The sequence below is a fragment of the Mesoplodon mirus genome, assembly GCF_964341445.2.
Source record: "Mesoplodon mirus genome assembly, chromosome: 8".
NCBI classification, from domain to species: domain Eukaryota; kingdom Metazoa; phylum Chordata; class Mammalia; order Artiodactyla; family Ziphiidae; genus Mesoplodon; species Mesoplodon mirus.
The window spans coordinates 58,544,621-58,568,723 of NC_138984.1; the positions used below are offsets into that span (position 1 = coordinate 58,544,621).

Here is a 24,103-nt window from a genome sequence, read left to right on the forward strand (position 1 = left end):
AACTATCCTAGAGAGCCTAGGTATATCCTGCTAAAAGCAATGCATAACTAAGATGAAGCCACTTAGCTAAGAGGAAGTCACAGAGCTCTTTAGGTTATATAGGAATCCCACATCCCCTTCATGACTTCAAAATGGAAACTCTTTATCCTCTAGGAGGCCCTCCTTTGGTTCTTTGACTATATTTTTTAACTGTCACTTGCTGAAATGAACAATTAATGTGCTCAGTGAAATTAGGCTGAGACAGAACATCATATCACAGACAGCATTATTTTTCCTGATCTGCCCACTTAGCATTTGTTGAGGGGTTAGCTATATTTTGGCAGGAAGGAAATTTTGAGCGGTTTTTGATTATGTCTCCTCAGAAAATAAAACCGCTTTCTCTCCATATACACATATACATGTTTTCATTGTTTACTTTTCCTTTTCATTGTTTACTTTTGCTCCTACCATTCCAAATTGTTCCCTTCACTTTATTTGTTTGGTCGTTTCTGTATGTGTAAGAATTGTCTGGATTGCTTTGTTATATAGTTTGAAATCAGGGAAGTTGATGCCTTCAGCTTTCTTCTTTCTCAAGATTTCTTTGGTTATTTGGGGCCTTTTGTGGTCAATACAAGTTTTAAGATTGTGTATTTTATTTCTGTGAAAAATATAATTGAAATTTTGATAGGGAATGCATTGAATCTACCCAGTATTGCTTTGGGTAGTATTGACATTTTAACAATATCAATTTTTCCAATCCATATGCATGGAATATATTTTCATCTACTTGTGTCTCTTTCAATTTCTTTCATTAATACCTTATAGTTTTTAAAATACAGGTTTTTCACCTCATTGGTGAAGTTTATTCCTGGGTATTTTATTCTTTTTGATGAAATTGTAAATGAGATTGTTTTCTTTGTTTCTCTTTCTGAGAGTTTGTTATTAGTGTAAAGAAATGCAATAGATTTTGTATCTTGATTTTTTATTCTGCAACTTTAATGAATTTTTTAACTAGCTCTGACAGTTTTTTGATGGAGTCTTTAGGTTTTCTATATATAATATCATATAATCTGCAAACAGTGAGTTTTACTTTTTCATTCCAATTTGGATGTTTTTATTTCTTTTTCTTGCCTAATTGCTCTGGCTAGGATTTCTAATACTATATTGAATAAAAGTGGTGCTAGTGGGCATCCTTTCAGCTTTTCACCATTGAGTGTGAGGTTAGTTGTGGGCTTATCCTTTACGGCCATTATTTTGTTGAGGTACATTCCCTCTATACTCGCTTTATTGAGAGTTTTTATCATAAATGGATGTCAAATGCTTTTTCTGCAACTACTGAGATAATTACATGATTTTTACCTTTCATTTTGTTAATGTGGTGTATCACATTGAGTGACTTGAGGATGCTGAATCAGCCATGCATCCCTGAAATAAATAGCACTTGATCATGGTGTGTGATTCTTTTAATGTACTGTTAAATTCAGTTTGCTAATATTTTTTTAAGGACTTTTGCCTCTATGTTCATCAGAAATATTGACTTGTAATTTTCTTTTCTTGTGGCATCCTTATTTGGTTTTGGTATCCTGGTAATAGGCCATGTAAAAATGTATTTGGAAGAGTTCTCCTCTCTTCTATTTTTGGAAGAGTTTAGGAAGAATTGGTATTAATTCTGGAATGTTTGATGGAATTCACCAGTGTATCTGTCTAGTCCTGTGTTTTGTTCATTGGGAGGTTTATGATTGCTGATTCAATTTTCTTGCTAGAATTGGTCTGCTCAGATTTGCTATTTCATTATGATTCAGTCCTAGTAGATGGTATATTTCTAGTAGTTAAACCAGTATGGTATTGACATAAAAACAGACATATAGGTCAATGGAACATAACAGAGAGCCAAAAAATAAAGACACACACATATGACCAATTAATTCATGACAAAGGAGCCAACAATATAAAATGGGAAAAAGACAGTTTCTTCAACAAATGGTGTTGGGAAAATTGGACAGCCATATGCAAAAGAATGAAGCTGGACTAATACCTTATACCATAAACAAAAATTAACTCTAAATGGATTAAAAACTTGAAAACATGACTTGAAATTATAAAACACCTAGAAGAAAACATACAGAATAATCTCCTTGTCATAGGTCTTGGTGATGATTTTTTGAATCTGACACCAAAAGCAAAATCAACAAAAGTAAAGCTAAACAAGTGAGACTGCATCAAACTAAAAAGCTTCTGCACAGTTGAAACCATTAACAAAACAAAAAGGCAACCTGCTGAATGGGAGAAGATATTTGAAAATAATATATCCAATAAGGGATAAATATACAATATATATAAAGAACTCACACAACTCAATATCAAAAAATATCAAACAATCCATGTAAAAAATGGGCAGAAGTTCTGAATAGACATTTTCCCAAAGAAGCCACACAGATGGCCAACAGGTACATGAAAGATGCTCAACATTATTAATCATGAGGGAAATGCAAATCAAAATCACAATGAAATATCACCTCACATCTGTTAGAATGGCTATTATCAAGAAGATAAGAAATAACAAATGTTGGAGAGCATGTAGACAAAAAAGGAACCCTTGTGCACTGCTGGTGGGAACATAAACTGGTGCAATGAAAAATAATGTGGCGGTCCCTCAAAAATTAAATAATAGAACTACCATATGATCCAGCTATTCTATTTCTGAGTGTTTATCCAAAGAACACAAACAAACAAACAAACAGACACTAATTAGAAAAGATATATGCACTCCAGGTTCCCTACAGAATTATTTACAACAGTCAAGATAAGGAAACAACCTCAGTGTCCATGGATGAATGGATAAAAAAGATGCCACCCCCCCACACACACACATACACACACACACTGGAATATTACTCAGACATAAAAAGAATGAAGTCTTGTTATTTATGACAACATGGATAGACTTCGAGGGCATTATGCTAAGTGAAATGATTTAGGCAGAGAAAGACAAATATCATATGATCTCTTTCACACATGGAATATTTAAAAACAAAACAAAACAAACAAAAACCAACCAACCAACAAACAAGCAAAAAAACCAAGCTTATAGATACAAAAAATAGATTGATGGTGGCAAGCAGTATGGGCTGAAGGGTAGAAAAAATGGTGAACAGTTCTGTTTTTTTCTTTTAGTTTAAATAAATTGAATAAAAATTAAAACAAACACACACACATTTGACCCTTTAAATAACTGTATAAGGTAGAGGTAAGACAACAGGTATTATGCACCAAACTATTATTTCTCCCCATTTTATAAATGAGGAAACTGAGGCACAGGGAGATTAAGTAAGTGTCCCACTTATAGCTGGTAGCGTGTAGAGCCAGGATTTAAAGCCACACAGTCTGCTTATGCTGTCCTTTCCAAGGTGGCAACCTCAGGGTGGTCAGAGTCATTGCTTGGCAACTCAGGACCCCAGCAGTGAGTGTTTCAGTGAACAAAGTGGAAGCTACTGGCCTTTTACAATTTGGTCTCAGAAATCGTCTAGTGTAATTTCCTCTGTAATCTCTTGGTTGATGCAGTAACAAGCCTACACAGATCCAAGAGTATGGGAGGAATGTCCAAATGTCAAGGAATTTGCAGTTACACTTTGAAGCCATCACAGTGAGCAAAGCACCAGCAGCAATACCCACAACATATGATACCCAGAATTGTGGGTTGGTTTTTACCTGCTAACATGACATTATGGTTTCCTATATTTGTTTCTCATTTATGGAAGGAACAAGCAGGAAATGGAAGGAAATAAAGTCTTGACTTGAGGCAGTTCTCTGTTCCAACTGGCATTCTTCTGACACCTCCCCTTACTCTGACAGCCTTCCAAATGACATTGGACAAGATTTCCATTGACTCAAGTTTCACTGATGTAGTTGTACCCAAATAGAAAATGTTTTGTCGTCTACATTCAAAACATACTGCTAAGCCAATTTTCTTTAAATTCTCCTGAATTTTTTTCCCCTGGGAGGATTATACAACTGGCAAGCTTGAATCTTAAACTTTCAGATACTTTTGAATAATACTCAGTGGAGAGAATTTAAAAAAAAAGTATTTTGGAAGATGATGTTGGTATGTATGGCGGGGGGAGTGTACGTGTGTAGTTCTCAGAGAAAAATGCAAGTTTTCTATTTTAACTTCACTGTGAAGTGCTGACTAATTTAGCTCTGATCATTTGAATATAGTTTCAATTTATGGAGCCAGTAACTATCAAAAAATTTAAGCGACAAAATATTAGAAAAACTGCTCAATTCACCAGAATTCTGTTTTTGATTAAAGTCTGAGTTTGTGACCAATGTTGCTTTAAAAAAAAAAAAAAGCTCTGGTGAATGCCACAATTAGAGTATTCAATGACAAGTCTTTATGATGTGTCCTGAGGGAAAAATCTGATTGGTATACAGAGAAAAATTTCAAGAGAGTAACATTTCCTTCTGTGCCATATTCTAAGACAGAAATTCCACATGTAAACAGGAAAATCTTGGTGTGATTGGGCTGGTCGATCTGTCATGTCTTCATGGACAAGGTTAATTCTAATCACATGGCTGGTTGACAAATTTTTCTCTTCCTCTCTTATCAAGGGAAAAAGAAAAAAAGAAAGAAAAAAAGAAAAAAAAACGGTCTGGATTTCTAGATTGGAGAAACTACTCGGCAATTTATAAGTGCATTTCATGTTTCCTTGCTATGTAAAAGTGTCACAGCTAGAATCACACAGAGTACAACTAAATTCCTAATGCAGCATTTTTTTATGTAAAAAATCCCTGTTGTTAGTACTGTGATTGACAAGAGCCTCAAGTTACTTCTCTAATGGAAGTCTCAAAGTTGTTATTCCTGCCCCTTAGTTCAATTAGTGCTAACCTTTGCCCTCCACCAGTAATATGTACTTATTTCTGGCCCATAAATTATGTAAATAAATTATCCTCACTTCCAGACGGCTTTTATATTGTTATTTTTGCTACGCTAACTTAGCCTGTACACTCAAAGAGGGCAATAAATATTCATGTGTCGTCAGTCAATAAGTCATTCACAGATTCAATAAATATTTATGCCAGATACTATTTTAGGCAATGGAGATATAGTGGTAAATAAGGTATGATTCATACTGTCAAGGAATTCACTATATATATATATATATATATATATATATATATATATATATATATCAGACACAACAGGCAAAGTTATGTTGCAGTAACAAACAACTTCCTAGATCAATGCCTTAAAAGTATTGGTTTGTTTCTAGCTGGAGCTACATGAAGGCCTTTGAGGATGTGTTCATTGCTATCATTTAGATTCTTAGAGAGATGGATACTCCCTTTCAACGAATACTTCCATAATTGCAAAGACAGGAAAAGGAAATGTGGTAAATCACACACTGGCTCTATAAACCTCTGCCTATAAGTGAAACACTTCTCACAGCTCATTGGCCAAAGCAAGTTACATATGCATATCTAACACTCTGAGGAAGCAGGACTTCCTAATGAGCATAGGAATTATGTAAATAAATTATCCTCACTTCCAGACGGCTTTTATATTGTTATTTAGTACATTAGTATATTGTTATCAATGTACTATTTTCACCACCTACGTCATGCTATGAAATTGTCAGTTGGTACTATATCTACAGTAAAATATTCTATTTAAGTTTTAGCTTATAGCCTACCTAATGAATGTTTCTTTATTTTCTTAGAGCTATATGTCACCAAGATCACACCTTTTTGCCTCATTTTCAGTCCTATCACTCAATCACTCAAAACAATACATGATACTGCTGCCATATATGCTGGGTCTTCTCTAGTCTTGGGCTAGTATCAGTTAAATATCTTTTAATATTCCCTTCCTGGTTATGTACTATCCTTGCTTGATGCCTAGACTCAGCACATTGTGTACAACTAGGTTGTATCCATTTCTACCTTCTCTTTTACCAGAAGTTATCTGACAGCTTGTATCTATTGTAAGTGATGTGCATTAAAACAAGATTGCTCTCCATCTGCTAGAAAGTGAAGCAGTGGTTTCTATTGTAACTACGTTTAGGGAGAAAATGAGTCAGTTCCTTAGAGTAGTGAAGTGCACTGTGCAAGACAGTGAACTATTAAGCAATCATACTCTATCACTATTGAAATTTTAAATCTTGAACCACAGAATCATAGAGAAAATTTTGCAGTTCAGATTGTCAAAAGAGAAAAGGTCATGAGAGAAAATAATATCAATAAATAACAGCAATAATAATAACAATGATAATGTTTTGTTATGAAATAGCAACTTTTATTTGTATCCTCCTTATTTAATTGAACTCCTTCTGTCCAGCAGTTTATAACTAATCAGGACCGCTACAGCAAGGTTTTCTGGGTTCAAATCCTGACTTAATTACTTGGTAACTGTGTTACACTTAATATTTTATCTCTCTCCACCTCAGTTTCCTGATCTGTATAATAGGTATAATAAAAATGCATATCTCATATGTTTTGTGAAAAATAAATGGCTTATAAAAAAACATGGCAGATAGGGTAAACACAAAATCTCCAAAGTAATAATAATAGACATGGTGCTCAATGGCATTTTGTTATAAATATCCTCAGTAGGGCAAAGTTGGTTGGAAAAGATGAAACATATGTAAGGAAAGAATAGGAAAAGAATAGGGAAAACCTTCTTCTGATTACTAATTAATCTTCAGATGTATGTGTGTGTGTGTGTGTCCATTTAAAATCACTGGAGGTTTCCCAAAATTCCACAAATGACTTGCAATGCAAAGTTTCCCGGGACAGTGGAAATAACTGACGTGTTTGAGGATAATGGCACTATCTAATAGCAGAATGCAGGAACAGCAATTACAAGGGTAATAGCAACAGAATTACAGCTGTTATGTAGTAAGGGAGAGAATCACTTAATACATCAAATTTGATAACAGGAAGCAGCAAGTCCGACATCGACTAGATTCAAATGTGGGAGTAGAGACAAGGTTTGAGGACAGGTCGGCACAGAAAAAAAAAAGAGTCAAAGTTTGAACAGAGAAAAACTGTTGCTAATCTGGCTAAAGATGGTATTAATATTATATTCATGATGGATTTTTAGTTACCAATTATACAAACTTTTAATTATAGGGTACCGATATATCATTTGTGAATATGTCTACCTACTCCTATTCCTATTAATTAGTATATAGCAATATCTATTCCATGACGTAGGTTTAGATCTTCTCTTCCAAAATTGTGCTATCTTTTTTTCAAATCTGCTGTTTGCTTTATGAAGAGGTATGAGGACTAAGTAAATCCAACAATCCTGAAATGGTAGGTATGAAAATGAAGCTCATGTAACTCACATAAGTCATTTCTGCATAGGGAAATACCCTTTTAGGGGCAACCAAGCCATCAAATCTAGAAAATGACACCTGGGTGTCCAGCATGGGTGAGTCAGCTAGTCCTTACTTAGGCTTAAAATGTGACTCTCTCCTCATTCTGCTTTCTCTGATAATCCCTCATCATCTGATTTTTCTCCCTGCTCTTGCTGCCAGCCAGTCTCACATCGAGCTTTAACTATAGTTAAAGCCAGTTATGAGGCCACTCACCCTCTCAGCCTCTAAAGCTATTTCTTTCTCAAATTGTAACTTGAATGGTAAGAAAAGTGCAAGTGAACTCCACAGAAAAATGTTAGTATTTACCCACCTCTTTTTTCTCAGCCAGTACTAGCAATTATATGCTTAAAATTGAGAGTAAATACTCCTCTCAGATGTCAGCATATTAACAAAGGCTGACTATGCATGGGAAAATAGAGTCCCATTATTATAATCATGGAAAGAGATGGAGGGGGAGATTACTTTCTTCTGTCCTTGTAAGTTATACATGTAGGGACACAATCCAAACATTCTTTAATTGTACTCCTGTGGCTTTATAAGACCTAATGATGCTTTCTAAAGGTGTTTGGTTTCTATTTAGGGGGTAGCTGAGGCAAGAAGGAGACTTGGGCTCTCCCAGAGTTCATAGCTTAGCAGTATACAGAAAGCAGAGAAGAAAGGCATTTTTGGGATTTGTAATTAAATGAGAACGTGGAAGTCCTAGATGTCAATACTAAAGCAGAAAAGATAGAATTATTCTGCAGTTGTCATTTGTTTCCTGATTGATCTGCAATTACAGTCATATAATCACTCACAACACAGTTCTTTTTCTCTTTCTTTAAAAAAAATTAATAGACTTCATTTTTAGAGCATTATGTTTATAGCAAATTGAGTAGATACAGAGTCCCCTTTCTCACTCACAGTTCCCCTATTAGTAACATTTTGTATTAGTGTGTTACACTTGCTACAATTCATGAAAGGATATTGATGTATTACCATGTATCTGTTTATTCAGTTCAATTACTTGTCTGAATAATAGAAACATATACAGATCAAAGAGTAAGAAGATCTAAAAGAAGGCAGAGTGTCCAGCAGCTAGTCTAACTAGTAATTGCCTTATCATCAATCACCTAAACATTTGTCTCTCTTATTTATTGGGAAGTCACTAAAGACCTTGACAGTTTCTTTCCCTGTGGAATAAACTAGGACTTTCTCTTTAAATTTAGCAAACTTCAAGATCAAAATACACACTTGTTAGCCACAGTTTCAATAATTGCCTTGGTAAAGTGAGTATCACCTTCACTGATGTTACTGATGCAGTTTTGACTGCCATCTTTGTCATCATCAACATCATTATCATCTCCATTGCCATCCTTATCTAATATTCACAGGGCTTTGATAAAGAACCTTAAAATATCCATCAGGAAAAATACAATTTTACTCTCAAATAGAGTAAAATTTGCATTCCACAGCAAATATTCCCATGACATTGAATGCATACATCTCTGTTCCATTCTCACTGAAATTATCTGTTTTGCTTTTTTCCATTTTTTTTTCTCCCAACAGAAACTTGATTATGTTCAGATAGTCATCATTCCTCATATCCCCATCACTACCAAAGTCCACACGACTCAGGGGAAATTGAACCCACTTTCAGATCTTGGGGTGAATTCTGATTAATACAAACTCAAAGAGCATATGTGATTCCCCCAGCCATCAATACTGCTCCAGGTATAAGAAAGCAACCTTATGTAGCCATTCAGAATGAAGTAATGGATTTTTAGTCCATATTTAGGGAGGGGCCAGGTTTCTTTCTCTTTTTTTTGCTGCATGAGAATAAGGAAGCAATTTTTTCTTAGTTGCTGCTGGCAGCAACCTTGTGACCATGAGGGAAAAGGAACTGGGGTGTAGCTGTGGATGGCAAAGCAGACATAATGGAAGAGATGTGGCTTTCCGATGATGTTTAGGCATCAATTCAACCAAGTCTAGATGTAACCAAGCTTGCTCTTCTCTGGTCTTTTTTTTTTTTTTTTGGCCATGCTACGTGGCTTGTGGGATCTTGGTTGCTCAACCAGGAACTGTGAACCTGGACCCTTGGCAGTGAAAGTGTGGAGTCCTAACCACTGGACTGCCAGGGAATTCCCCTCTGGACTTCCTCTTTAGTGAGAAAACAAATTAACTTATTTAAGCCAGCTGGAGTTAGGATTTCTAGTGTCAAAAGTATTCTAAAATGTACTGAACCTTATAATACTATATTTATACCATTGAACTGCCTTCTTTTTCTCTTCTACCTCTAGTGTTACTTTCATCAATACTTCATTTTGTCCTCCACTCTCGGGTTGAATTTGTACAAACATTACATTTATTCAGAGTATGCACCAAAATAAACAAACAAAAGGATAAATAATAGCCTAGTGTATATCAAATAAAATCTAAGACACTCAGTCTGGAAAGACAAGACCTTCCATGGGTTGGGAGTAGTAGTGAGATCTTAAGAAACACAAATAGAGGAAGAAGACTCATTCTGATGTCTGAAAAGAGTGAAAATAAATTCTCACGGTATTTCTAGCCCTTTCAGAGAAGAGGGTGCTTAGGTTCTAGGAATATGGTACCAGGTATTTAGTGAAATTTTTCCAATGTAGAGATGCCTATTATTTCACTCATTGACCAGGGTATAATCTACTTGTTTCTCTGATTATATATCAGCCAGACAAATTTTTAATAGATGATTTATATTTGTGAATGTCTCAAGAGGAAAGATGAATTTAATAAAAATGACTCACTTAAGATAAAGTGATAAACCTAAATTCTGAGCATTCAGGGGAATATAAAACACTTTGCAAAAAGATGAACCCACTCAATTTAAAATACTTTTCAGAAACAAAGGCTTTGAAATGATAACCTGATCTACATTTGTTTTAGTAACCAGAAAACAATATATATATAATATATATTATATATATACATATATATTATGGAATCACATAGTGATTACAATGGCAGAGACAGTCATCTGTCAACCAGATACACATACCCACCCCCATTTCCAAAATCTTAAGTGGTTGACAACTTCTCAGCTACAAACCATGTTATCTAGTCCCCTTGCATTCAGATGTGATTAAATGACTAGATGTCACTTTCAGTTTTAAAACAGCAGATGTGCCTTTCCTCTCCCATCAAAAATCAGAAGATTCTGAGGCCCTGAAGGATGTAGAAACCACAAAACAAAAGGAACCTCCTGAATCAACACATGGAGAAAAGCTACCTAATAAATAGGAACACTGGACTCTAACTTGAGCAATCAAACAAGAAACACATTTCTATTGTGTTATCCACTGAAATTTATAGTACCACGTTTTACCACAACAAATTCAGAAGTTGTTACCACAAGTATAGAACTACCTTAATAAGAATCTAGACTGCATAACATTAGCTTAACGGTAAGGCAGCAGCAGCAGGGTAACTGTTCAGGACTGAAAATACTCAAGGTTAAAATACTTGACTAAAAATGTCCTTTGTAAAATTTTGGAGAATATCTTGGAAGGAAAAACGAGTGCTTATTGAGCATTGTGGGTTTAAAGGAAGAAGTTTAAAAGTATAATAGTAGTTGTATTAGTTACTGCATGCTTTTTTTTGGTAAGATATTACCAAAAAAAAAAAAAAGAAAAAGAAAAAGAAAAAAAAAAGAGTCTAAGTTAGAATTGCCTGTGTTTTGTTTGTTTGTTTGTTTGTTTTTGCAGTATGTGGGCCTCTCAATGTTGTGGCCTCTCCCGTTGCGGAGCACAGGCTCTGGACGCACAGGCTCAGCGGCCATGGCTCATGGGCCCAGCCACTCTGCGGCATGTGGGATCTTCCCGGACCGGGGCACGAACCCGTGTCCCCTGCATCGGCAGGTGGACTCTCACCCATTGAGCCACCAGGGAAGCCCCCAGAATTGCCTGTTTGATAGCAAAAAATGAAAGAGAAGCCAAAACTGGGGTCTCCCAGGTTTAGAAAAGCCAATTGCTTCTGGAACCTGAGTAGTAAGAAAAAATATTGCAAATGGCTTTGAGCAACAAAAGCCAATTAAGACTTCTCAAATTCCTTCTGAAGGAATTTACCCTTCAGACAAAAGGTATTTGTTTCCCACTGAATCATTGTTTTCAGGCCTCAAAGTGACCACTAATATGCTGAAAGAGAAAACCAAGAAAGTGAGGTGGAAAGAAATAATTTGATAATTATTTTTAAACTATAACCAAGTGTGGTTATTGGTATATAGAAGTAATGGGAAGCAAAGAAAAAAATCTACTAATTTTCAAGGGAATTTGTAACTTCAAAAGCCAAGAGCCTAGCTTACAAGATCCTTTGTCTCTTCAAACCTTAAAGCAACTTGAAAGGAACAACAAACAATCTGTGAAATACCCCCAAGGGAGAGGATATTCCCCACTGCCAACTTTAGATGCAGTATTCAGCACAGCAGACTAGAAAAAACCTCCCAGTGGAAGCATAGATAAAGGAGAACAATGGACAAGGGGAAGTGTTACAGGGAAAAGAAGTTTTCCCTGAAACATTCCCTGAAACAGAAGGTCTTCACTTTACTTGCCTGGTAGACTCCATTACTGCTCTGTCCCAATGACTACTGTTTGCTTCCTTCTAAATGGATTTTTTTTTGCTATTTTATCACTGGTCCATCAATTTATATATCTTGTCTTTTGGTTCATACTTTGCTGTACAACAAGGAGCAACAAAAGGACTCAATAGAGAGGACTGCACATCACCTACAGATCCTCTACTTTGACTTAATTGTAGTGGATTCTATATATGGGAAGAAGAATGCATATGGATATTTGGTAACAGAAGAGAAGACCTTGGCTGAGATGGCAAAGTATTCATTGGAAATGTATGCTCCCACTTTCATCCTATGGTGTTGTCATGGGCAAGCGACTGCATGTCCTTTGCCCATTTTTGAATTGTGTTGGTTTTTCTGCTATTGAGTTGTATGAGTTATTTATATATTTTTGGATATTAACCACTTATATATATTGTTTGCAATTTTTTTTTCTCATTCTGTAGGTTATCTTTTCACTTTGTTGATGGTTTCTTTTACTATTTAGAAACTTTTAAGTTTGATGTACTTCCACTTGTTTATTTATTTTTTATTTTGTTGCTTGTGCTTTAGGTGTCATGTTAAAAAATTGATTGCCAAGACCCATGTCAAGAAGTTTTATTCCTATGTTTTCTTTTAGGAATTTCATGGTTTCAGGTCTTACATTTAAGTCTTTAATGCATTTTGAGTTAATTTTTGTGAGTTATATAAGATATGGGTGCAGCCTCATTAGTTTACATATGAATATCCAATTATCCTAGCACTATTTATCAAAGAGATTATCTCTTCTCCATTAAGTATTCTTGGCTCCCTTGTCAAAAATATCAGTTGACCATATATGCTTGGGTTTATTTCTGGGCTCTCAATTCTGTTCCATTGGTCTATGTGTCTATTTTTTTCCATTACCATGATCTTTTGATGACTGTAGTTTTATAGTAGAGCTTGTAATCAGGAAGGGTGATGTCCCCTGCCTGTGCACAATTTTTGCAAGTGCTAACAAAGACAATTATCTAAATAAAACCGAAAGAATACCAAAGACTCTCAAGATTTGCCTTTTCCCTTTGCATGATTAAAAAAAAAAAAATGTTGAGTAAAAATCACTTGACATTGGAAAACATTCACGTTGACCCTAAAAGCCAGGTTAATTTCTCCCAAATCAAACCACTGACAGTCTGGCTCAAGGGAAAATATCAAATCTGGTTCAATATCGTGCAAGGCTCAGCAGTTAAGCAGAACAAAATTTAACCCAGCATAAAAGCTGAATGTTGTTTTTACTTTTTGTTCCTGTTTTTTTTTTTTTTTTTTAGTTTAATGTGATTATAATGTATATGGTAAAATCCTGAATTTATGTTATGTGTTCAAGTACTTATTTTATTGTTTTTAAATTTTGTCATTTCCTTTGTGGTGTTTACAAACCAAGATTCTCTCAAAAAAAATTTTTTTAGTAACATTTATGCCTGATCCATTATTTATCTCAGAAATGACAAATAAATTACTGCTTAATATTTTGTTTATTATCTATAAGTTTGGGGGGTAAACTATAGTAACCGTATCTACTGATTGTAATAGTTGATATTTGATGCATAACTGCTATACTCCAAGCTCCATAAGAGAATAGATTATATCATTATCTTTGATGCCCTGATCAAACCTGAGTGCTACAGGAAAGTTGTCCATTTATTTTCAAAAGCAATAACACTGGCTTATTACTACCTCTTGTTTTCATAGAACTTTGCATGTAGCAAACAATTAGAAATAAGTTTTAACTACTTGAAAATATAAAATTACTCTTTTCTAGTAACAGCACAACTTCTTCCAGTAGGTAAACTACTCTTTGGCAGAGAGTAAGAAAGCTTTCATGCCACCTTAGAATCATTTTATAAGTGAAACAATAATTTACTTAATATTACCCCAGTGGCTTAGAAATGTTCACATAGCTTGCAAAAGTGTTAGAAAATCTGATAGAATAAAAGCTCCCATCAGCTTCTTAAACTATATCTTTAAAGGCATAGTTGAGTGCTATCCACAGTGTCCCCACCCCAGCCTCTTAGTATTGTAGAAAAAGTTACAGAAAGCAAAGAAACAAAAATCAACTGTAATTTGCCTTGAAAAGTGATAAGAAAAATATTCCTCAGAAAGAGTTTTAACAATCTGGGCTAAAAGGAAATGGAGGAACTCTCAGAGAAGGTGAAATGAAGGGTTGGAAAATAATATTTGTACATATTCCAAACAGGTTTAGTTAAGTGAAAAGAGGTCCCTCAGTGCCTGAGAAGAACAAAGACAAAGGGCTGCACATGAGAAAGGACTATCATAATACAGTGTCTGTAGAAGATGATGTTGGTTCATAATCCATTTTTCATTCTTCTATGTTATCATATACTCACTCCCATGTCACACTGTCTTTCATGTGCAGATGGTAAAAGTTGTCTATTGCTGGCTTATTTAGGTTGCCATGTACCCAGTTGTGACCAAGAAGACATGAGGGAATATGTGCTTTGGGGGCTCTTCTATGCCCAAGGAAGAAATAATGCTGTTGTTTAACTGAATACCATGTTTCTACATGGGATCCCTGAAACTTCAGTAGCCGTCTTATGACCACAGAGGTATTAATTTGAAAAGCACACACTAAAGATAACATCACAGAATAAAGAGGTAGGAGGAACCCAGGTGGTTAAATGCTATTGTTGAGCCAATAAATTAACCAAACCAGGGACTGTCCTAAATCTAGATTTTTAGGTGAAATAATAAATTCCTTCATAATTTAGTCTGTGTACAGCTTTTCTCTTACTTTATCTATTTGAGTGGTCAGCATTAATCAGTGAGAATTCAGAGAAGATATGTCTTTAATAGGGAGTGGCTAGAAGGCTGGGAAGACATTAAGTATAATTACTAGAAATAAATTCTTAAACTCAGTAGTTTAGAGATAAGTTTAACAAACACTGAAAACTTATAGAAAAAAAAAAGACAGAGAGAGAACAGCAAAGAGAACAAACAGAGATGTAGAATGTTCTGCATTATTTTGACATTGTGAACGATATGACTCAAGAACACACAATGGGAGTTAAATCAATGTGGGTTAAGGTTCCAGTGAAGGCTGTACTGAACATAATAAGTCACTCCTAGCTGCTCTTCCATATTCCCAGGCTAATTATAATATAATAGAATAATCATTTGTAACTGAAGGAGACAGTAATTAAAGGCAATGCCATACATAAACCTCCACTTGAGGAAATGTCTGTGGAGGAGTTTGGAAAGAGGTTGAACCTAGAAAAAATTAATTAATGAGAAGAAAAAAAAATAACTCATATAAAAGACAGTTCATATGGATTTATACTTTTGGATGTGCCTCTGAACCACTAACTTTAGTCAAAATGGTGCAGACCATGAAACACATAACTGTATATTCATGTTGCCTTGCCTTTTCACATCAGTAATTTCTGAAAGGAACTTTGGATTGAAAAGTGGCAGGTGGTAACTCTCCTAAGGCACTTAGTAATTTGGTCTAAAATAGGTAGATGCCAATTTCTTAGATAATTCTCTATTCTAAATCCAAGATTGTTAGAATCACACAGAGAAGGGAGTAGTAGTGTAAAATGGGGAGTATGCACATAGATATTTAGATAGCTTATAGATAAATAAAAAGATAGAAATATAGCTAGTACTATAATGATATCCACTTGAATTTTGATACAGGTAAGAAAACACATAGGTAAAATTTTTGAAATAATTAATACAAATTTATAAGACTAAGGTTGCTTTCATTGTACTGCATTAATCACCCACTGAGTATAAGGAGAAGTGGACAAGTAACTTCCTTGGCATTCTCTTACATATAAATGAACTTGGAGGTCTGCCTACCTGAGTACTATTACTATCTTTAGGACCAAGACTGTCTCAAAATAAATTAACAGACCAAAATATAGTTTTAGCAGTTCATTTTGTTCCTAAATCTTTAAAAAAGAAAAAAAAGTTTAAATTCAAGATGCACAAAAGGGAAATTAGAGCAGGGCAATACAGAAATTCAGGAGAATAATTATCAGAGCTATTAAAATGTTTCCATGTTTTTCTGAGTTTTCTTCTAATGAAGAGGAATATACAAGAAGATACTGAGAGAAACTAAGTTTACATTATTTTCAAGAAACATCTCTCTCCTTGAGCAATAGGGTGTTGCATCTGATTGTAGGAATGAGACATGGCTATATTGCAGTGGTGAAGGATACAGGAAATATCTATTTATCTAATCTATCTATCTAGATATAGATAATGTTTCTGTGTGTGAGTATGCGGGTATGTGTAGAGGGTAGTTCTTCCTTAAAAAGTCAGGACCCACAATTTGCAACATATCACAATAGGAATGTGAATTTCAAAAGATTAGGGGCAGTCATGAATTGTAGATGAGCATCCAACCCACCAAGACTGATACTTCCAAGAGGAGAAAACAATACATAGGGGAATATCTTTAGATACTTCCTAATGTTCAAACCCATAGAAACTTCAGATTCATCTGAATCCTCAAATCAGTAGATAGTGGTTAGTTGTAGGGGTGCAATCTGTAGCTTTAATTTGCCTACAGTGTACAGTAGTACTGCCTTACCCATGGGGGATACATTCCAGGACCTCCAGTGAATGCCTGAAATCATGGATAGTACCAAACCATATATATATATATATATAGCTGTCCCTCAGTATTTATGGGAGATAGGTTCCAGAAGCCCCTATGGATCCCCAAATCCACTCTCTTACATAAGATTGAGTACTACAATAAATATAGTCAGCCCTCCATATCCATGGTTTCAACCAACCATGGGGTGAAATTTCAAGTTGAATCCATGGATGTGGGTCCATGGTTAGTTGAATCCTTGGATATAAAACCCACAGACACAAAACCTGCAGATATGGAGGGCTGACTGTATGTGTTTCCTATACATACATACATATGGTAAAGTTTAATTTATAAATTAGCCACAGTAAGAGATTAACAACAATAACAATAAAATAGAACAATGAGAACAATATATTATATAATACTGTAATGAAAGTTTTGTGACTGTGGTCTCTCTCTCTCAAAATATCTTATTGTATAAATATAATGCCTTTTCCATCTTAACTAACCGCTTATGCACTGCAGCCATAACTTTTGCAGTTTCAGGCATAACAGCAAAACTAGCATGAATTTCTTTTTCCGTCTTCACAATTTCATGGATAGGAGATTTGTTCTTGCCATACATCTTAGCACATTGGCAATTTTTTTTCTTTTCGTATTAAGTTGAGAACTTTCACCTTTTCCTTAAAGAAAGCACTTTATGGCTTCTCTTTTGCTTATCCAAATTCAGCATCACTATTTTTGTGCTTTGGGGCCATTATTAAGTAAAATAAGGTTTACTTGAACACAAGCACTGAGATACTGTGACAGTGGATCTGAAAACATAGACTACTAAGTGCCTAATGATCAGGGTACGTCGGACAAAGGGATGATTCACATCTCAGCAGGGACAGAGCTGGATGGCACTACACTACTCAGAACATTGAGTCATTTAACACTCACAAATTAGTTATTTGTGGAATTTTTTCATAGTTCTGGACCATGGTTGACCACAAGTAACTAAAACCACAGAAAGCAAAACTGGATAAAGGGGAACTGCTGTAGCCTGACGGATTTAATAGCCAAAACTCTGCAACAATTCTACTGTCCTACTGCAAGTGCCTAGTGAGTGCAGGCTGCAACTTGGAACCTGGGCTGGCTCTACGGGCCACCTCATGGACGTGAGAAATTTGGTATCTATCCCAAGGCTCCCCTTGTTACAAAACTTCCTTCATGGTCATAGGCAGACCTACTTCATTTTCTAGCTTCCAACATTCACACAGCATCTCAGATTAGAATTTCATTAGTCAGTGCTGCTCCCTGATAGCTGTTAACTTTGATTCCATTTTTAATTTCTCAGCCATGACTAGTTTCACCAACAGTGGGGATCCAGGTGGGTGTTGAGAAAGGGTTTATTATCTATTAAACACTGTCAATCACTCCTGTGTGAATTCAACTTCTGAGACTTAAGTTTCAGTCCTCTGCCTCCTGGCAGATGGACTGCTTTTATAGAGAACAAAGACAACACATTTTTCCCCTTAATACTGACAAGCGGTCATGGATTCACAAATAAATCCTACAGATCACTCTGTCATTCATTCTCAACAAGTCAAAAGTCCATCCTACATAGAAAAAGGGTATACATAGTACTTGGAACATAGTCAATTTCTGCTGTTTCACATGATATGGGGGATTTCCCTTCTCCCTCAATTTGGCCATCTCACATAACTTTACTGAATATGAGTTCTATACATGGTACCTCAAGTCCCCCAAAATATTTTCCTCAAATTTTCAAATCCAACTTCATCCCTAAAAATATCTCTTCAATTTTACTGTTTTTCTAATATTTATCATCCTTAGGATTAATTGATCCTCACTTTTGCAATAGTGTTGTAACGATTTGATAATTATGGTGAAATGTATTCTTGTATCAAGTTTAGTGTGATGATTTTAATTTAATAGCAAACTTAGAGCCACATCCTAGAACCAAAATTGTATACTAGTTCCACTCCTGTCCTCAGTTACAACCCTCATCAGACTCAAACACTATATGGTTTATTACTGAAAAAATTTCATATTAAAAAATACAGTTCAACTGACAAAGGTAAGTGTGAAGGGATTTTATTCTTTACCTTTATCTTTTGAAAGACCTTGAATGTAATCCCAACATATCTTTCACAACATAAATTATGAAAATGGTTTCCTCTGCTACTTTCTTCTCTATACCTACAGTTACTCTGTACTTTTTATCCTCCAGCATCACATATACATTTCATCTTTACTTCCAGGTCATATCACTTTATTTTCTCATTTCCCCTCCTTTTACTCAGTACTTGATTATATAATAGATTTAGTCTCTTTGAAGTAAGTCATTTCAGGAGCATTTGTAGTAGAAAGAGAATTAGGCTGGAAATGAAAAGATCATCTTTAATGAGGTGGAATATTGGTCTCATCACTCAATTCACAGCAGTATTGTAAGTGTTGGAAAGATTAGTAGTTATTTTTAAGGCAACATGAAAAAGAGAACTTCACATATTCTACAACTCAAAAAGTGTTAAAGTGCTTTATATGTTTGGCATTATTTAATCCTCACAACAGCCCTTTAGTGGATTATCATTATTCATATTTTTAAGGTAAGAAAATAAAGATACAAAGAGGCATCCAACATCACACAGCTAGTAACTAGGCAGGATTTGATCCTAGGGAGAGTGACTTCAGATTAAATTCATAATCATTAAACAAGCAGAGCTCTAATAACAACTATCAGAAAAGCTATTTTTGATATTGGTTGGACTATAATCTCTATGCTACCTTCAAACTCTAATGACTGTATAGAAGTAATTTTAGAAATTTCTTCAAGAAACCATTGGAAGAAAATATTGCTAAAATTTGAAATGAAGAAGAAAATCTCAAGAAGTATCTCCAGAAAAATAGCCTGAATTAATGAGTCAATATCAACATCACAAAAACAAAGAAAATGAATTAAAAATGTTTATAAACAATCTCCTCCTGGCAAATTTGGATTGGAGCCTGGCCCAAGTCATATTGATAGTCTAGAGAAAATTACTAATCTATATTCAACCTGTGAAGAAGTAAAAAATAAATTAAAAAATTTTAGAATGATAATAATGATAATATTGTAAAACTTCTTAGATAAAAAAGGAACTAGGAGGTTGAGAAAAGTAAAAAGTACAGCCAAGTAAAAAATATTTCTTTTCAATGCAGCCTGTGGGGAGGTAAGGCAAATCTCCAGCCATTTCCATACATATTATGGTCAAGCTCTAAGAGTCGGGTCAGACTTTTAAGACATTCTGATGTTTTCTGAACTGAAGTTATAACAGACAGAGCCAAAGAAATATACCTCAGACAATTAGGAAAACGTGGGAGAAATTTCACTGGTGGTGCATGTCCCCTTTAGTAGGTCATGCAGAGTTGTTCTAACCTCAACTATTCAAATTACCCTTGAGTTCCCAAAAGTAGAAGTTAAAGGAAAAAAAAAGAAAAGAAAAGAAAAGAAAAAACCTGTTGTTCCTTCCCTAGATAGCATCACATTAAACCTAGCCAAATTTCTGATACAGTATGAAGAGAAAAATAAATATTTTTAAGTGTCCTATTACAAATGGGATTATACTTATAAAAGAGCATAGCTTTTCCTCCTCTGATTCCTAGAATTCAGGATTGAAACACGGTGATAGAGAGACAGAGCAAACTCAAACAAAAAAATTTCCAAAGAACCTATTGTGATAAATGATACATGACAAAATTACACTTAAACAGTAAAGGAATCCAGGGCCCAAAGGAATCCAGCAGAAAATAAGCACAAACAGTGTAAGGGTTTTCTACTCCTAATTCCTTTGACAAAAATGACAAAGTATGGTTCTTTCATGTAATGACAGGGAGAAATAGGAAGCTTGAGAACATAAAACATGTTGCTTTTCAGAAAGGGAGATGGTGTCACATATATTATATTTCAGGTTGGCAGTTTTATTTGAAAAGGGTCTCTGGATCTTTGTTTTTAAGAATGGGGAAAGATTGGGACTTCCCTGGTGGTCCGGTGGCTAAGTTCCCAATGCTGGGGGCCTGTGTTTGATCCCTGCTGAGGTAACTAGATCCCACATGCCACAACTAAGACTCGGCACAGCCAAATAAATACATAAATGTTTAAAAAAAAAAAGAATGGGGAAGGATAAGAGTGGTATAAAAACGGGAGAAACACAATAGCTTCACCTCAACATTTCTGACAGACAAGACTATCTAAAGGCTAATTTTAAATTCAATTAGCACATCCAGGGAAAAACACGCAAGCAAATATATTTCTAAACAGAATGCCAAAAGAATGCTGTTAGCACATTTGTAATTTTCCAGTTCTTCCTTACTACACTTAACCAACACCCAAACAAATCAGTTTAAATACAATTTCTCTTACTTATGTCTTTTGAAGCATCACTGCAGTCAGATTGAGTCAAGTAACCATCTGCTGCAAATACAAATAGAGCTACATTCAAGCATTATATTACACAGCCTTCCTAGCAAAGCTCTTAGTGCAAGCTGTTCTTGTCAAAATCAGAACCATTGTGATGATACATCTTAATATTCAATCAGACTTTAAGAGTGACAAAAGTCCACATATGGATGACAGCTGGTTCTTCAGTAAATATTTTCCCATTTATTGAATGGGGACTTATGCCAGTTTAGGATATGTTCCATCAGACATTTCAGCCTGAACTGCTTGGGGACGATTAAAACAATAACAAGTATAATATTTTAGTTTTCAAATCTTTGCTACAACTTACATCTGAAAAAAGCACCAGCTCTTTCAACTAAAGTTTTACACTAAGCCATTAATTTGAAAGTATCCTTTCCCAATAGTTACTGGTAAAAAAAAACTGGCTTTAGAGAACTTTATACAATACCATAGTGTTTGTAAAATTAAAGCATAATTCCTATATTAATTTTCTAATTATATGAACAGAGTTTTTGGGAATTTAAACATGTATACCTATACTTTGAAAAATTATGAAATATTAAAAAAAGATGAATGAGCCTATTAGCTAAAAGAAGTTCAGATAAAATAAGGTCTCTTTTTAACCAACAGAGTGGCTTGCAAAATTGGAAAGTCAAAGAAAAAGTAAAGATGGATTCTGATGATTAATTCTGTAGCTCCACAGTAATATAGTGTTTACACATCAGTAGTTAGAGAAAAAAACAATGGTTTCAACTAACAAAGACAACCTTAATGTTTTACTAGTACCGTTGAACATGTGTTATGCCCTTTCATAAATACTAAATGTTGTGTTGGAGCTAAGTTTGTTAATATTCCATATTTCAGGTAGTATTTTTGAAGTCTGCTAACCACAAGGTCCACTGCTAAATAACTTAAGTCTCCTCTCTTTAACCTAAAACTATGCTGAGGGTCTTCTCTGGCAACCCCAAAGCAATTCTTGGAAGAGTAGTGGGTTGTCTGTGTCTTAGGTTAGCTCTACAATACTGATGTGTTAAGGAATTGGTATGCCCCAGCTTCTGAATGGTAGATTACAACTTCTTTTTTCCTTCCTGCAATGCAACTGCTCAAATAAACATTAAAAACATTTTATGAGCCTGTCGTCTTACATTCCACAACTCTTGTCAGACTCTGATTTTTTTAAACGGAAATTATTTAAGATCAAACACTATAAAGAAGAATTTCTTACCCTGCTGTTGGATCTACTGCTATTGCCTTAGGATTATGAAGTTCCAGGTCAATCAGGGTGACACACACAGACCCGTTGTAATTACACACAAAGATCCGATCACTGACATGGTCCACAAAATAGAGATTTCTGGTGAGCCAGTCAATCGCCATTTGTTGCACATCTGAAAAACACACACAAAATCACTGAATCACAGGTGCGAATCTAGTATCATAAGCCAAAGAGTACATAAGTCTGCCCAAACCACCACAGAGGATATTCCAAAAGTACAGGTAGTTTTATGATTAAAAAAAAAAAAAACAAAACAAAACTGCAAGGATAATTTCTTGCTATGCCAAAGTAAGTAAGTAGTTATTCTGTAAAATAATGACTACCTCTTGATACCTTTCTTCTTGCTATCTAAGAACTGAGGATGACCTAGATAAAAGGACAAGGAGTTTCTAAATCCTAAAGAATAGGTATTTACAATAAAATATTTCTCCTAGTTTTTGCATTTGTCCAAATAGTTCATTTAACCCAATGGGCATAAGTGGTTCAGTGACACAGCTAAATGCTTTAGTAGTAAGAGGAGTAAATACTTTTTGTGAACTAAGTAAACCCTTATTTTCAGATCCTCTTCTATTAAAAAAAAAAAGAGAGCTGTAAATACCTTTATTTACAAAAAGTATCCAGTACTTGGAAATAAAGCAAAAGGAGGAATAGTATGTTCTTTTGATGGCATATGTAGGCAATGAAAACAGGATTGCTCAAAGATTGATTAAACCTCTAGAAGAGCACTGTTGAACAATACTTTCTGCAATATTGGAAATATTATATTATCTATGCTGTGCAAGAAAATAACGACTGTGTCTAGTGAGCATTTAAAATGTGGCTAGTGTGACTGAAAAACCGAACCTTTATTGAATTTCACTTTAATTAATTCAAATTTAAATTTTAAAAAATGAGGAAGCTAGTGATTCAGATGGATGGTGAAACTCTAGAAGAATGTATCTGTTTTTGTTTTTGTTTAACACATTTATTGGAGTATAATTGCTTTACAATGTTGTGTTAGCTTCTGCTGTATAACAAAGTGAATCAGCTATATGTATACATATATCCCCATATCCCCTCCCTCTTGCGTCTCCCTCCCACCCTCTCTATCCCACTTCTCTAGGTGGTCACAAAGCACCAAGTTGACCTCCCCGTGTGATGCAGCTGCTTCCCACTCTCTGGAGAGTTTTTATCATAAATGGGTGTCAAATTTTGTCAAAAGCTTTTTCTGCATCTATTGAGATGATCATGTGGTTTTTCTCCATCAATTTGTTAATATGGTGTATCACATTGACTGATTTGCCTACACTGAAGAATCCTTGCATTCCTGGGATAAACCCCACTTGATCATGGTGTATGATCCTTTTAATGTGCTGTTGGATTCTCTTTGCTAGTATTTTGTTGAGGATTTTTGCCTCTATGTTCATCAGTGATATCGGCCTGTAGTTTTCTTTTTTTGTGACATCTTTGTGTGGTTTTGGTATCAGGGTGATGGTGGCCTTGTAGAATGAGTTTGGGAGTGTTCCTCCTTCTGCTATATTTTTGAAGAGTTTGAGAAGGATAGGTGTTAGCTCTTTGTATCTATTTTTGACTTGAGTATTTTCTATTTGATCAGAACTACACTGTGAAATTTCATGCTAACCTGTTGATATTTATCTAGTAGAAAGGATAACCCTCAAAATTCTAGTCTCTTAGCCTGTGAGGCACTGACCATTTCTATACCTAACTACAGATCTCATTTAAACATTCCTTTTCTTTAAGATGCCTAGAAGCATTCAATTCCACTAATGCTCTTAGATCATCAGTATTGGGCTGGTTCTCCCAATAATGCCATACATAAATTTCTGGTCCATATTAATTCCTGAATTTTATGACAGTC

At 35.0% G+C, this 24,103-nt stretch overlaps 1 protein-coding gene across 1 annotated transcript in view; it reads right to left on the reverse strand.

Moving 5' to 3' along the window:
- The window catches only part of LRP1B (LDL receptor related protein 1B), a gene marked incomplete at its 3' end in the record, with an annotated part of 2,351,282 nt that overhangs the window by 921,760 nt on the left and 1,405,419 nt on the right, over nucleotides 1-24,103 (reverse strand). The window contains exon 30 of the mRNA XM_082630936.1: nucleotides 22,195-22,357. Coding sequence (XP_082487062.1) covers nucleotides 22,195-22,357 — 163 coding nt within the window. The remainder of the gene's footprint in view (nucleotides 1-22,194; nucleotides 22,358-24,103) is intronic.